Genomic DNA, 14265 nt, shown 5'->3' with positions numbered 1-14265 from the left:
ATCTAGTTATTATAAAAAAACAACTAGGTAAAGGGTTTAACGCTAAAGCCTACATTAAAACTCTTAAAGTTAGTCTTCTCCCAATTCATAATAAGGATTTAATCTTCCAACAAGATAATGCACCAATTCATACAGCAAAGTTGACGAAAGAATGGATTCAGGATCAGAATATCCACATAATGGATTGGCCACCACATTCACCTGATCTCAACCCAATTGAACCAGTCTGGTTTCTATTGAAAAAGAAATTGCAAGAGCTTTATCCCGAACTCTCTAAGGAGGGAAAATCTCAAATGGATTGGGCCCAGTTTCGAACAGCTGAGCTATTCTTAAGGCGTGGCGGGCGATTGACCAGGCTGTTATTGATAGAATTATTGAATCTCTACCACGCAGAATCGCCGCTGTTAAAAAGGCTAAGGCTGGTATACAAAATATTGATTATAATCAATATTCCTAAGATGTATTTTAAAAAATATTACTTAATTAATTATGAGTGGGCTGGGACCCTACTTTTTACAAGACTGAATCTTTAGGCGGGGAAAATTAGAGTGTCCCAGTACTTTTGTCACCCTATGTACATTCGCGCCGTCAACTGATCAATTCGACTTTGGAACCCTTGAGTAACCTTGAAGTTCAATATTTACCTAGGTACCAGTACATAAATAGTAGAGTTTCACACTCGCACCTTGGAATCATGATTTGTACCAGGTTGCCAGTGAGCAATAGATAGTATATTAAATCTAGCATGACACCGGCATTTGAAGAAACTTGAGCTTGAAAGCCTCACTGGGCACATGTGCATAAACCATCTCTCTCAATGCATCAGGAATCTTCAAATATTCATCCCAATATCTCCCATGGATAAATAGGATTAAATCATCCCGTATTCGTGGGTAAATGACCCAATTAGTTAGTTATGAATTTCTGCCTGAGATATAGGGTGTCGATCCCCCTCCCGAGGTCTCTCAACTCTTTATGGGGAAATCAACTACGCCGCAATCATTACTCTCGGTGGCTACCTTGATAGTTCACAGAGAAGGACTATTAATCCCGGCATACCTCTCATTATGACCCCCCTCGCATCGTCCGTCCCCTAACAAGGCTCAACAATCCAGATCTAGTCGTGCATGCCAATTTTGTCGCGCCCGGAAGATCAAATGCGACACCGTTAAGCCAAGCTGCGGCTCATGCCAGACGCATGGACGCCGTTGTATTTATGTTATTGAGCCACCGAAACAAAGGTATTCTAATTTGCTTCAAGTGTATTCAAAATTTACTGACACAACTTTCAGACCTTCACGCGCATTGATTAATGAAGCCAACCGTCAAAAGAATGTGTTGGAGGGCGTTCTTTTGGCGTTGAAGAATGCAGAACCCGGAGACCGTGATGGACTACTCAGTTGTTTATCAATCAAAAACGGGGCCATTGATCTTACGCAAGTTCAAATACCGGATCGTTGGCAAATTTCCAATCCTCCAACTACTGCCAGTGAAGAGCCGCCTGACTCAAGTTCGGATGATGAGGATTACGACCCAACGCCATTCCTATCGCGAGATGAAGGCGGTGCGCTGGGGGCATTTGGTCCGTCTTCTACATTTCATATGGGCAGTCCCATTAGCCAGGCAGAATCGCCGGACATGAAGAATAGATCAGAAGTTGATCGCCATCGATTGATTGCAAATGCCGCCCTGCAGCGGCAGAAAGAATTCGACTTACTTCATCGGCCTTCTATAGCAGGTATTCCATCTGACTTAGCGATTCATCTATTGGATCTTCATTGGAACCGACAACATCATACGTTTCTGCTCACTTACCGTCCAGCATTTATGAGGGATCTGGTGCAGGGGGGGCCCCTACTGCTCTGAATTCCTAGTCAATGCAGTATTTGCATGTTCAAGCAAGTTCTCGGAGCGACTTGAAGTTCGAACTGACCCTACACGACCGGAGACTGCTGGAAAACTCTTTTTTGATCGTTGCGACCAATTGCTAGCTGAAAGATCACTTCTCACCCATTCAAGCATTCCTACCGTTGCCGGACTCCTTATGTTGGGAAGTTCATTTAATGCCCGGGGTCAAATATCCAAAGGCTGGCTGTATACTGGGTACGCTCTGCGCATGGTATACGACCTCGGGCTGCATTTGGACTGTAAAGAGGTTGCCGGCAGCGCCGAAGATGTCGAGATCCGTCGGCGACTGTTCTGGGGTGCTTTTATCTGCGACAAATTACAGAGCTTATATTTTGGACGACCTTTTACTATTCAGCTTCGCGATGCTCATGTCTCGCGCGACTTCATGGATACATTCGAAGAGAACGAACTATGGACACCTTATGTCGACCCTCAAATTCCCAACACTGATGTGATGTGCTCTCCATCTCCAACGCGAATCTATTCAGTCTCGGTATTCCAGCATCTATGTTCACTATCTAAGATTATGACCATTATCATTGATCGATTTTACGTTGTCGGCGCTAGCGGCGATATGGCAAGGAAGCACCTTGACATCATTGATCAGCGTTTGATCACATGGTACCGCAAACTTCCATCAAACCTGCGATTCGAGCCCTGGGCAGAGAACGAACAGGCCACTGCAACAGCCGCAGCACCGAACACTATCATTCTCCTGACTACTTTCAACGCCTTGACAATCCTCCTTCATCGACCGTTTATTATTACTGGCCATCTTCAATCCACTGATAGCCCGGCCCATTCATGGGAACGATGCATTACCGCTGCTCGGAATATAACCAGTCTGGCTTTGACATATCGGTCTGCTTATTCCTTGCGTAGGGCTAATTATATGCTCAGCTACGCAGTCTATGTTGCATGCACAATACATGCAAGGAATCCTACAATAAAAGAATCCACTCGTCGAAGAGATCCTTCATCTGCTTTGACTGTATGCTTGCACTGTCTGGACGAGCTTGCCGTCCCTAATTGTGGAGTATCCGCCCCAGCGAAAATTATTCGACGCTTAATGGAGGCCAATAATATCCCTCCTGACTTAGGTGAGAAGCATTTTTCATTGTTTCTCAGATAGACCGATAAACTAACCAGGATCCTTCCTAGATCATGAAATCAACGTCCCCCAGAACATGGATGTCAATCTGGATTTCCAATCTTTCGCCACGCTGGACTTCACTCCCGGTCCCACTGATGACAATGCGCAATTCTCTATTTTCCCAGAATTTACCCAAGACTTGGATCTATTGTTTGGGTTTATGAATGAACCTATGGCATCACCTTCGACGGTTCTGGCTGATCTAAACCCTCCCGGTGACCAAGCAATATAACAGCTTCATACGAAATTTGACTATAACGAAACATAATGCTCAGATCTCTCAATGAGAAACGTGTTAACAACTCCGTCTCCGCAATTCTTACCATCCCCACTTAAATGATGTATACTCGTGTTTGGTAATTCTCAAAGTATGAATGGATATCGATGGTCTCCCCCGCTCCACTCTACCCCACAACGGAGGATGTCAGTCCGTCATTCGGGTATGTTTCGGAATGTGATGCGCCGTTAGCGGCAAAGAACGAAGTACAACGGATCGATCTGCAAACCTTGGAAGGTTCCAAGCTTTGCGGGGATACTTAAGTCAAGAGCTTCATATTCCCCTTGCATCAAATATCTCAAGTCCGGTTCTTTGCACTACAATACTTCACCTCTACATTGTCAATTGCACCTGGGCACCAATTACGTCAATAGTCAATGCAATATGAGGGCTGTCTCTGTGAGAAATGGCAAGGGAGATGCCGATGCACTTTTCGTTGACCCAAACGGTTAGCTTATCCAAACTTATGCATATACGATCTCTTTATCTCGATTGCTCTTTGTCACAGTAGAATTGCAGCCGCTAATGGATGTCCAGTTCCGGATCCCATACTCGGACCCGGAAAGATTCTTGTTGAGATCCATTCTTTTGGACTGAACAGAATGGATATTATGCAAAGAGAAGATCGGTATCCGTACCCTTTACTTCCCGAATCGGGCACTATTATGGGCGTGGAGTTTAGTGGCATTGTAGAAGGAAAAGGCGACGACCGTAAGTCCTAGCACCTCATTTTGTCACCGAATTCCCATCAGATAACCTTATACTCTTATTAGGTTCGGACAGATTTTCACTCGGAGACCGAGTTTTCGGACTCGCATACGGTGGAGCTGTAAGAACTATGCGCTTTCCCCATTTGCAGAGCAACGAACAGTAATCTAATTCAAATTATGCTTCAACCAGTACGCGGAAAGGATCGTGGTATCTGAGAAGATGCTGATGCACTTGCCTTCAAATCTCTCCTTTCTGGAAGCTGCTGGCATTCCTGAGGTGACCATCCAATTCTCCTGCACTTGATCATATCCACGGAGTAACACTGACTTGTCTCAGACATTCTTCACTGCAATCCAAGCAATATTCCTCGTTGGAGATCTGAAACCTGGCCAGACAGTTCTTATCCACGCAGGGGCATCTGGAGTTGGACAGTCTGCCATTCAACTAGCCAAGGTGGGAGGTGCCTCTAAAATCTTTACCACAGCAGGAAGTGAAGAAAAGTGCGATCTTTGCAAGTCATTGGGCGCTGATGTAGCAGTCAACTACCGATCTGGAGATGACTTCGCTGAGACTGTTGAGCGCGAGACTAATGGTCGAGGAGTAGATTTGATTGTGGATCTTGTGGGTCGGAATTACTTCCATCAAAACATGAAGTCTGCCGCCATGGACTCTAGAATGGTGATTGTTGCCGCTATGAGTGGGAGCAAAGTGGATGATTTTGATATCCGTTCTTTGATGAACAAACGGATCTGGCTTATGGCTACGACTCTTCGCACTCGTGATGCTACGTACCAGGGCCAGGTACGCGATACTTTCCTGGAAAAGGTTATGCCACACTTAGTCAGTGGTGAAATCAAGGTCACAGTCGATAAGGTCTATTCGTGGAATGAAGTATCAGAAGCTCATAAACGGTTGGAATCGAACGTGAATGCTGGGAAGATCATTTGCACGATTGATTGAGAGGTCTGTGTCTGAGTCGCCGAATGATACTGAGCTCAGGCTGTGAAATACTAGGCTAGAATTACAATGTCGAAGCGCATCATCAAGAGTCATTATTCTATACAATGGTCTATTTTCCTTCATTTGCCAAGTTTGAGTATATACAATGAAATTAGTCTGGAATGGACTCGACTTGTATCTGAGTCTAGGCCATGGACCAGAAATCAAACAAGATGAACAGTGTAAGATAGTACAGAGAATCGCTTAAAGGGTATAATAAGTGGCCATTTCCTCTTGAAACCAATTATAAGAGTAATAGAGTTGCTCCGCCATTTGAGGATCGATCATTGGCATGGTTCCGCTACCATCGACCAGGAGAACATCGTCGAGAATAGGGGCCAGCGGGACCGAAGGTGCTGGTGGTGGAGCAAGTGAAATTGAGGAATGCGGAGGTATCAGAGGCTGAGTCTGCTGTTGCTGGTGCTGCTGGTGCTGACGTTGTTGTTGCTCCATTTGCTGCTGTTGATAGACCATTTGGCTGAAAACAGTGGTACTTTGATGGCGAAACGTATCTGCAAGACGGTCCACCCCAGGCCGTCGCTTGCCAAACTCTTCTAACAGAACCACGACGGCCTGGATCCCCCGGCGCATCATCTGCGCATCAGGAGTCCATGGCGCAGGCCGGGACTCACGTAACGAGCGGGCGTTTTGCTCTAGACACCACAGGATAGTGATGCCTGCGAAGTAGACTTGGCTCAGAGTTAACCAGATCCATTTCAACTTCCCCACCGAATAACTGTCCCAATATGACCGGATCACTTGTATGCTAGAATCACCACAACTGACGATGCTGGTGATGTCTGGAGTTGGATTTCGTGGGCTAGGACGATACATGAGAAGAATCGTCGTATAGTATAAATAATCGTAGTATGACGTGGAATACAGGAGCGCTGATGGATAGACTGGAGCTCTCATTCGCCAGTCATCTACCTCACGGCGAAATTGATCAAGAGTTGCAGCAACTTCATGCGAAGGTGGGCGCGGGAGACCATTATACACTATTTCGTTGGTTTTAGTAAACAAAATATTCACCATACGCTAGGGGGGTTCATGAGAGAAAGGCTTACAGTATCGGTAGATGCGCGAAAATATCCGGCGGAGACGAATGACCTGTAATGGAATGGTCATCGCACTACTACCTGGTGCTTCAGTTCCATCCTCGTTCAGCTCCCGTGGAAGAGTCACAGTAATGTCATCGTCCGGGATCCCCAGAGGTCGACCGAGAGTGCTCGCGATCAAGCGATCAAGATTGTACAGACTCCAAAAGGCCCGCTTGGACATTTCCTCCTCCGCCACGCTCGTATATGATCGAGCCTTGTGAAGACCCAAGCTAATCGCCAGGCGCATTGTAGTACCCAGGACATGCCAAATACTCGGGCCTGCCGTAGCAAACATAGTATAGAGTGCCAGGCCCAACAAGGCCCGAACAGCCGGTAGATCTTCGTTCTGCAAGGCCATTGGGAGAGTCACCTGACTCGCATGATAGAATTCCACAGCCTGTGTCGGATCCGCAGAGCTCATCAAGAGGGAGGTAGCAATGGTGATATGATAGGCGTGATGGACTTCAGGTGACAGCTCGCCGCCTGAATAAATGTGCCGTAGGTGAAGCATGAATTCCAGTCGCGATATAAAGGGGTATTGATAGCCTATACTGTCAAAATATTGCCCGGCAACTTGTTCAGCTTCCTCTCGAGATGCCAGCCTTAACACACGCGGTGCAGTAGAGGGACGCGCCACAGAGGGCCGGCGATGCTCCAACTGATCACGAAATATTTCGCCCACATTTGGTAGCTCAGTTCCCACCCCCGTCGATGACTCTGAGCCCGTCGGCACGGTGGTCCCTGGGGATCTCCCACTGCCGACCGGACTGTGCATCGACGGGGCAGCGGCACGACTCCCAGTCGCGATCATGGCCGGGACCTGATACCAAAAATCAGGATCCCCTTCCCCATCAACGGGGGTACCAGTGGCCAGATCCGCAACCGAGATGCCTGACCTCCTGCGCACGATTTCCTCTAACCATTGTACGCGTTTTTGTAGATTTTCCAACTGATCGCGGGGTACGGAGGTGTTGGCGACTTGGGGACCGGGGGGCGGGATGGTACATCGGACTCCGGCACGAGAACAAGCGGAACAGTTCGGATATCGAAAGTCGCACTTTTTCTTCCGCTTACGACAGAAGTCGCAGGCCGTCGACACCCGTTTACTGCGTGAAGCTGGAGTGGATGCGATAAGGTCGGCCGACGCGGATGCGGGCTCAATGGGGGCCTGCAGAGTGGATTGTGACCAAGCTGCCGGGGCAGATCCTACCGAATCCAACCGGAATTTGCCCAGCTGGTCACGAAAGTCCTTGTTACCGGAGCTGTTCATGGCGGCACGATCCGTCCATCTCAGCCACCCAGGATTCACATGCAGGGTTGTGGGTGAAAGAAGAAGAAGGGAAGAGGTAAAAGGGAAGTGGGGACGGAGTGGAATCAGACTCCGGATTTGTTACATTTTGCGGGTTGTGATCCATTTTGTCTTATTTGTTCTATTTGTTCCTTTCGCTTACGGGTTGCCGATCTCCGTTAGTAGCCCTGAGATGTCCTTGTGCCTGCAGTATTGCAGTTGATTAACATTTGAATGTTATATTAACTTGAACTTGGCAGTAGCACTACTGGTAATGCTTAGTAGATCCATACTCCGAACCAGTGGATCTATATGGAATCTGGTATATACAAATTAGTTGAGATGAAAGTGATCATTGCTACCAGTTGACTAGGATATTATTTATTGGTCCAAGTATGTTTATAGCACTAGTAGATACTATGCCCAGGTGTCTAATGATACTAAAGATAGGGGTGCAACTGTGGGGAAGAGACGCCACTCAGGGTCCAAGTCACCAAGTGTGCCTGAAAACCTTCAAGCCTTTGAATACTACATCAGCCACTTGAAACAAGAGCTCAAATCCACTTTCACTCATTATCAAGTGGAATTTCAACTCTAAAAGAACTCTATTTGCAATATATTCATTCCATTTGAAGCATTTCGAAACTTCCAAGCCTCTCAAGTGGGTCATGATCGTCTACATTCAATACCCTAACGAGCTTTCCAAGGTTTGATGCCTCGTATCTTTCTCTACTCTTTAGCCCCCAAACCAAGCAGAGACGTATCATTGAGAAATGTGATAGTCACTTTGATCTAATTGGAGAAACTGGAGCTTCATACATTTATTACCCCCAGAAAGATGGGAAGAGACAAGAGATAAATAGTCTCATTCTGTTCTTGGTCATCTATCCACTGCTCATCTCGGCTATTTACTATACCTCGGCTCTCAAACACTGCTATTATGAAGTCCACAGCTGTCTCTCTTTTTTCTCGCCGCATGCGCTTTTCACGCAAATCCATTGGAACCTCGCTCCAGTGGCGTGCAAGGCTTCGACATCTCCAGCTACCAAGATAGCGTGGACTTTTCAGGAGCCTATGGAGCAGGTGCAAGATTCGTTATGATCAAGGTCAGGCTTACTACCTAACTCTATCCCTTCTTCCTCAAGTTGATGCACTTATTGATGAGCCTGGCATAGGCAACGGAAGGCACAACGTATATCGATTCATCTTTCTCGAGCCACTATGACGAGGCGACCAGTGCTGGCTTCATCTGTGGTGGCTACCACTTCGCTCACCCCGACTCTAGCACCGGTGCAACACAAGCAGAGTACTTTTTGGCTCACGGAGGAGGCTGGACAAATGACGGGATCACATTGCCTGGTATGCTGGATATCGAATATAACCCATCCGGTTCCACTTGCTATGGACTGAGTGCCTCGGCTATGGTTTCCTGGATTCAGGATTTTGGAGAAACTTATCAGAGCAAGACTGGTCGTTATCCTATGATCTATACCACCGCTGACTGGTGGAGTACCTGTACTGGAGATAGCACCGCTTTTAGCGAAGATTATCCTTTGGTGCTGGCTCAGTACAGCAGCTCAATCAGCACTGTTCCCGGTGGTTGGGTTTATCAAAGCTTCTGGCAGAACGCGGACTCGTACACCTATGGTGGTGATTCTGATCTGTGGAATGGCGATGAGGACTCTTTACAGACTTTTGCGAAGGGGTCTTGAGTTCAATGCATATTACTAGTAGTTGCAAGGACATGTATGTTTTTCTTGCTGTTAAAGTTTCAAAGTTTCAAATGTGAGTTCCAGGTGATATTTTTCGTTAAATCAAGACTATCTATATCACAATGGTGGCACACAATTTAAAATCACGATATAACGCATAACTCAATTTCGATATCAATCTATCTGTTTCATCTCATAATCTGTCCAGTTGAGAGTAAATGTAAGTGTCAATAATGTTTATTGGTCATGAGATAAACCCCTCACCGACTCGGATAAGATAGCGTCAAGTTGTCTACTCTGTACAACACACCTCATCCAGACCACTTCACCCAATTCCACACTTTCAACTGCGCGAGTTTCTCATAATGGAGGAAATGAAACATAATTCCACTCAAATACCCGGTCTACCCTTGGCCTTCCATGGGACTGTGATTCACTCCAAAAAGCTCGACAAGCTCGAGATACTGGAAAACTGCTTTCTGCTCGTGAACAACTCCGGTCAAATCCAGGCTTTACAGGCTGATGTTGATCCCGACCAGATCAATTCTATGATTTCAGCTCTTGGTTATGCCCCTGATGTGTTTCCCGTGAAGTACCTGCAGCGGGGCCAGTTCCTTTGCCCAGGATTCGTGGATACTCATAACCATGCCCCTCAATTCGCTCAACGCGGCGTTGGCCGCGGAATATCGTTAATGGATTGGCTAAATGAAGTCACTTTTGCACATGAGGCTAAATTCGCTGACATTGAATACGCCAAAACCATGTATGCTCGGTGCGTTACTGGGTTCCTTCAACAGGGTATCACAACGGCCTCTTACTATGCATCCCTGCATGGCCTAGCAACGAAAATACTAGCGGATATATGTCTTGATAAAGGTCAACGTGCACTCGTTGGCAAATGCAATATGAATAGAAATTCGCCTGATTGGTATAGGGATTCCTCGGTCCAGGAATCTCTTCACCAAACTCGGGAAGTGATTCAACATATCCAGCAGATCGACCCAGAAAGCAAACTTGTCCAACCGGTCATTACACCCAGATTTGCAATTTCATGCGAGTCGGAGCTTCTGCAAGGCTTGGGAGTCATCGCGGAAGAACATCCCGAACTACCGATTCAAACGCATTTTAACGAAGCCCGACAAGAGATCGACTTCACGCTGCAACTCTTTCCTGAATACCGCACTGAGACTGAACTCTATAAGAGTTTCGGTCTGTTGAACGACCGCTCAATTCTGGCCCATTGCATCTACTTGAAAGATGAGGAGATTGAGGAGATTCGACAACTTCGTTGTGGTGTGGCGCATTGTCCGATCTCAAATACTACCATGGACGCATTCATGGTAGCACCGATTCGCGAATATTTGAGACACGGTATCAAGGTGGGCTTGGGAACGGATTCCGGTGGTGGTCATTCTGCCTCCATGTTGGAGATTATGCGGCAGGCGTTTGTCGTTTCGATTGCACGGCAAGAGGCGACTAAGGGCCAAGATCAAGCTTTATCATTAGCTGAGGGATTTTACCTTGCTACTCTTGGTGGAGCTCAAGTATGCGGGCTGGATGCCAAAGTCGGAAATTTTGCTACAGGCAAGGAGTTTGATGCCCTTGAGATTCATACTATTGAAATTGAGGGACGAGGAGTCATGACACCTGTGGAGGAGGAAGATACGATCCCCGTGATCTTTGAAAAGTGGGTTATGACAGGGGATGACAGGAATATTGCAAAGGTCTATGTCAGGGGCCGCTCAGTCAAAGCTTGATCATCAATCACTGGCAATTTAGTTGATATGTCATGCTGTTCAGTGATTTTAACCAGAGAATGTTACCACAGTAGCCCCAAGCAGACTTCGCATTTATTTTTAGTACACATGTAGCATCTGTGACAGATATGAAGGAGAACATCGCTGCCAAACTCCATCCCCGTTTCGCAATGCTTCCAGGGCTTTTAGGATACTTTCTGTTTAGTTGGTGCGTTGTATTAAATGATATCAATTGATTAATATGCCCGGAAATGAGTGCAGACCACTGATAGATAAGAGTCATGAGATCTGTCTATAAAATGAAATCTTTGTACATGGCATGGCGTTAAAACGTAGGGCAAGCCAGCTGCCTCAGATTAAAAGAGTTACTGTGCGAAGGTGACCGGCATCAATGCCAAGTCCCCTTTTCTGGACCGAAATAGCCTCTGGCAGGAAGGGCCTTGTATGGTGTGCCTTCAGCATCAGCAGTGTTAGTATATACGGTATTACCCCACCAGCTGAGCGAGCCAGCTGGGAGAGTAATGCAGAAAAATATAATCACAGTCGAGACCGCAACACCGCAATCAAGCGCGGCAGACAATACATAGTCTAAAGAAAAGTCAGCATTGGGGTTGACTGAAAAAGGCGGCCTGATAAGCCCGGGACAACGAACTATACTTGGACCACCATGCGGGTTTTCGGCGACGGAGGAAGCCGTTGAAGATGACATTAATCACCCACCAGGATGAGAAGCTGACACCTGTGGCAGGAGGAACCAGGCTCATCGCACCGAAAGCTACTGGCCAGGAGATGTAGTTTGCAGCTTTCCATCGACGGCCCAGAAGATAGGTAGCGACCACGACCACTGGTCCGACCAAGAAAAACCACAGTAAATTGCTATAAATCTGACCAGGAGAAAACAGGCGAGCAGGGCCAATGACACCTATTATATTGTTAGCGATGGATCTTGATTCAAGAAATTGTTGATTTGCAGCATGAGCTTATGAAAAGGTGGAATCATACCCCATATCAGAGATGATGAATAGGTCACTCGCCCATGAGGGCATGAAAAGTTACCATCAGCGTCAGCCGTGCAAATCCCGTCGATTCGAGTGATCATGAACACTGTCACCCCGCATTGAACAATGGCCCCAACCAATGTGGCTAGTCCCTGTGCTGCAAACAAAATACGGGGTGGAATGTGAAGATAATGCGCCAATTTCATATCGGCAACAAATCTATCAACGTCAATCAGGGAGTCGTAAATGGAGACTCGAAAAGTAAAAACTTACTCAAGTCCCTGTTCAACCGCGACGTATCCATAAAACTTGAACATCATATTTGCTATCGGCTGTCCCAGGAAAGCATAGCCACCGAGGAATTCTGTAAACAGATTCATCTGGTTGCTACTGATATTCGTCAAGGCCTTGATAATACCCACCGGGATGAAATAAATCACCGGTAGCAAAAATGCCACCAGTACCGCCCAGGCGGGCAGACCAGTGTGCCAGACGTCATTTGTCACAATACTCAAGACAAACATTAGGATGGTCACGCTAGCAAACCACCACCAAGGAACTCCCTTGTACGCTGACATGAGTCGTGCATGAACATCGGATTTGCTTGTTCCTTTCCACTGGTTCCACATGTCCTTGCCATGATACAGTCCAGTGTGGAAAAATATACCCGTCAGGTTTGCGAATGCTACTCCAAACGTGATCGCATACCCTGCGGGCAAAAACAGTGGCGAGTAATCCCGAAAAGCCGCTTGGTTCACTGTTCCATCTCTATTCATAATACGCGTAGTATTATAGTCATGCCCTGTGTTGTCAAACGTGTTGGAGTTGAGAAGCGGCAGGTATGCAGAGTACCAAGTGTTTGTGTAGTAGAGAATAGGGCAAATTAACCAGAAAAAGATGGCAAAGGAGCCCATGACATTGGCACCGGCCCAAAAGGGCACGAGGAGCGGGCTTTGGTTGGCATAGACAACCTGCGCCCAGTCAAAAGTCAACACAGACATTCCGAGGCCTGTTTCTTGGCCGAATAGTTGGTTGACCACAACATTGGATGGCACGATCCAGCAAATGAAGCTGAAGGTACTGAGGCCGGTGAACAGATAGCCAGGAGCAAAATACCAGATGGCCCCACCGACGAAGACAATGAGAAAGAATTTCAGACGGCTGATCCGCCAACCATCTGCGAGCTTGTTCTCTTGGGAATGAAGGGTTGTTAGCAGAGCCGCATTGGACAAGACTTGTGGCCAAAGCATTGATGCGGGAGTGACCAGCCAGCGAGCGGCCATGCCAGCAAGGCCGAATCCAAACATCTGTGTGGTTATACACAGCAACACCTCGAAACCTCCATGGGATGGCAGGTTATAGAATTTGACAATCGCCTCAATGATCTGGGTCGCAGCAGCAGATCCAAGGGAGACATTGGCCATTATGGTAATCAGACCATGCTCCTTCATATTAAAGTGGCGATCGGGATTAAACACGCCGAGTGGCACCCATTTGGCCCAGGCACAGCCCACCGGAAAGGACAATAATTGCGCTACCAACGAACTTATCGTGACACTTGGTTGTCGCAAACTGAAGAATTGATTTAAGCCGCTGCCTATCTGGTGTTGGCGTCCGCGTCAGCAAAGCACTTCCAGAGTATATCATAGCATCCGCGAGGAACTTGTAAATTGGCTCACAATTGTAAACAGAAGGCCGATCGTCCACATCCGAATGGTGTTCACGGGGAGGGAAACATCGTCAACTGGCTTGATAACAGCGCGGACCTCCGGGAAGGGTGAATCATCCGCATCGTAAGGTAGGATTTCTTCGGCATCGCGATCGCAGAGAATGGAGATTTCATCGCTGGCATCATCAGGAGGGGTTCCCTAGAGATGGATCTAGTCAATATCGGTTGATTCTTGGAATACAACGCGATTCACCAAACATTCTCATGTAAGTAGATCTCGGCCGTTGTGCATGAGACTAAACCCCATCGTGGAGCCCCCCTAGAGCGAAACAAATGCGCTACGGGCCGCCAAGGGAATCAACTCTTAATTTGAGTGGGGGAATTTTTTGAAAGGGAAAGTTGGAAGGTGGATTTCCACTCACTTGGGACCAGGATTGTCGATACTTCTCCTGATCGGTCACATCTTCCATGGCGGGCAGATCCGACCGGTCCCCCCTAAGGGAGTGTAGCGTGCAGGGTCAACAGAACCCAATCACCTCTTTAATACCAAATCATAGATCGAAGATAGAGAAAGAGAACATTACAGTTCCAATGGGGGGTAGTGGAGAGACGCGCTTTCACCCGAATGAGTTGCAAGGATGATAAAGGAGGAAAACTCGAGTGTTTGTCATGGCGTCATGGATATGGAAAGCC

At 47.1% G+C, this 14265-nt stretch overlaps 6 protein-coding genes across 6 annotated transcripts; 4 read left to right on the top strand and 2 right to left on the bottom strand.

Moving 5' to 3' along the window:
• Positions 1–1187: 1187 nt before the first annotated feature.
• On the top strand, positions 1188–3293 carry N7483_004050 (fungal specific transcription factor domain-containing protein; the record flags this gene model as incomplete). The annotated part of the gene is made up of 4 exons (XM_057087487.1): positions 1188–1210; positions 1293–1816; positions 1875–3008; positions 3070–3293. 4 exons carry the CDS (start codon positions 1188–1190, stop codon positions 3291–3293), a joined length of 1905 nt encoding a protein of 634 aa, XP_056947316.1.
• Positions 3294–3722: 429 nt separating this feature from the next.
• N7483_004049 (NAD(P)H-quinone oxidoreductase) lies at positions 3723–5009 on the top strand (the record flags this gene model as incomplete). The annotated part of the gene is made up of 5 exons (XM_057087486.1): positions 3723–3786; positions 3876–4049; positions 4112–4167; positions 4239–4325; positions 4386–5009. 5 exons carry the CDS (start codon positions 3723–3725, stop codon positions 5007–5009), a joined length of 1005 nt encoding a protein of 334 aa, XP_056947315.1.
• Positions 5010–5252: 243 nt separating this feature from the next.
• Positions 5253–7418, bottom strand: N7483_004048 (putative C6 transcription factor; the record flags this gene model as incomplete). Its single annotated transcript, XM_057087485.1, has 2 exons — positions 5253–6046; positions 6116–7418. 2 exons carry the CDS (start codon positions 7416–7418, stop codon positions 5253–5255), a joined length of 2097 nt encoding a protein of 698 aa, XP_056947314.1.
• A 971-nt stretch (positions 7419–8389) lies between these two features.
• Positions 8390–9148, top strand: N7483_004047 (lysozyme; the record flags this gene model as incomplete). The annotated part of the gene is made up of 2 exons (XM_057087484.1): positions 8390–8542; positions 8612–9148. The coding sequence occupies 2 exons, from the start codon at positions 8390–8392 to the stop codon at positions 9146–9148; spliced, it is 690 nt and encodes a 229-aa protein (XP_056947313.1).
• A 365-nt stretch (positions 9149–9513) lies between these two features.
• Positions 9514–10905, top strand: N7483_004046 (putative guanine deaminase; the record flags this gene model as incomplete). Its single annotated transcript, XM_057087483.1, has 1 exon — positions 9514–10905. One exon carries the CDS (start codon positions 9514–9516, stop codon positions 10903–10905), a length of 1392 nt encoding a protein of 463 aa, XP_056947312.1.
• Positions 10906–11293: 388 nt separating this feature from the next.
• optF (uncharacterized protein) lies at positions 11294–14042 on the bottom strand (the record flags this gene model as incomplete). The annotated part of the gene is made up of 6 exons (XM_057087482.1): positions 11294–11493; positions 11558–11827; positions 11908–12122; positions 12177–13504; positions 13583–13771; positions 13995–14042. 6 exons carry the CDS (start codon positions 14040–14042, stop codon positions 11294–11296), a joined length of 2250 nt encoding a protein of 749 aa, XP_056947311.1.
• Between the last annotated feature and the right edge of the window lie 223 nt (positions 14043–14265).

This window comes from Penicillium malachiteum, assembly GCF_028827825.1.
Source record: "Penicillium malachiteum strain IBT 17515 chromosome Unknown utg000002l:1.0-8849297.0:1.0-8852440.0, whole genome shotgun sequence".
Lineage (NCBI taxonomy): Eukaryota > Fungi > Ascomycota > Eurotiomycetes > Eurotiales > Aspergillaceae > Penicillium > Penicillium malachiteum.
This window is presented reverse-complemented; position numbering and strand designations above follow the sequence as displayed.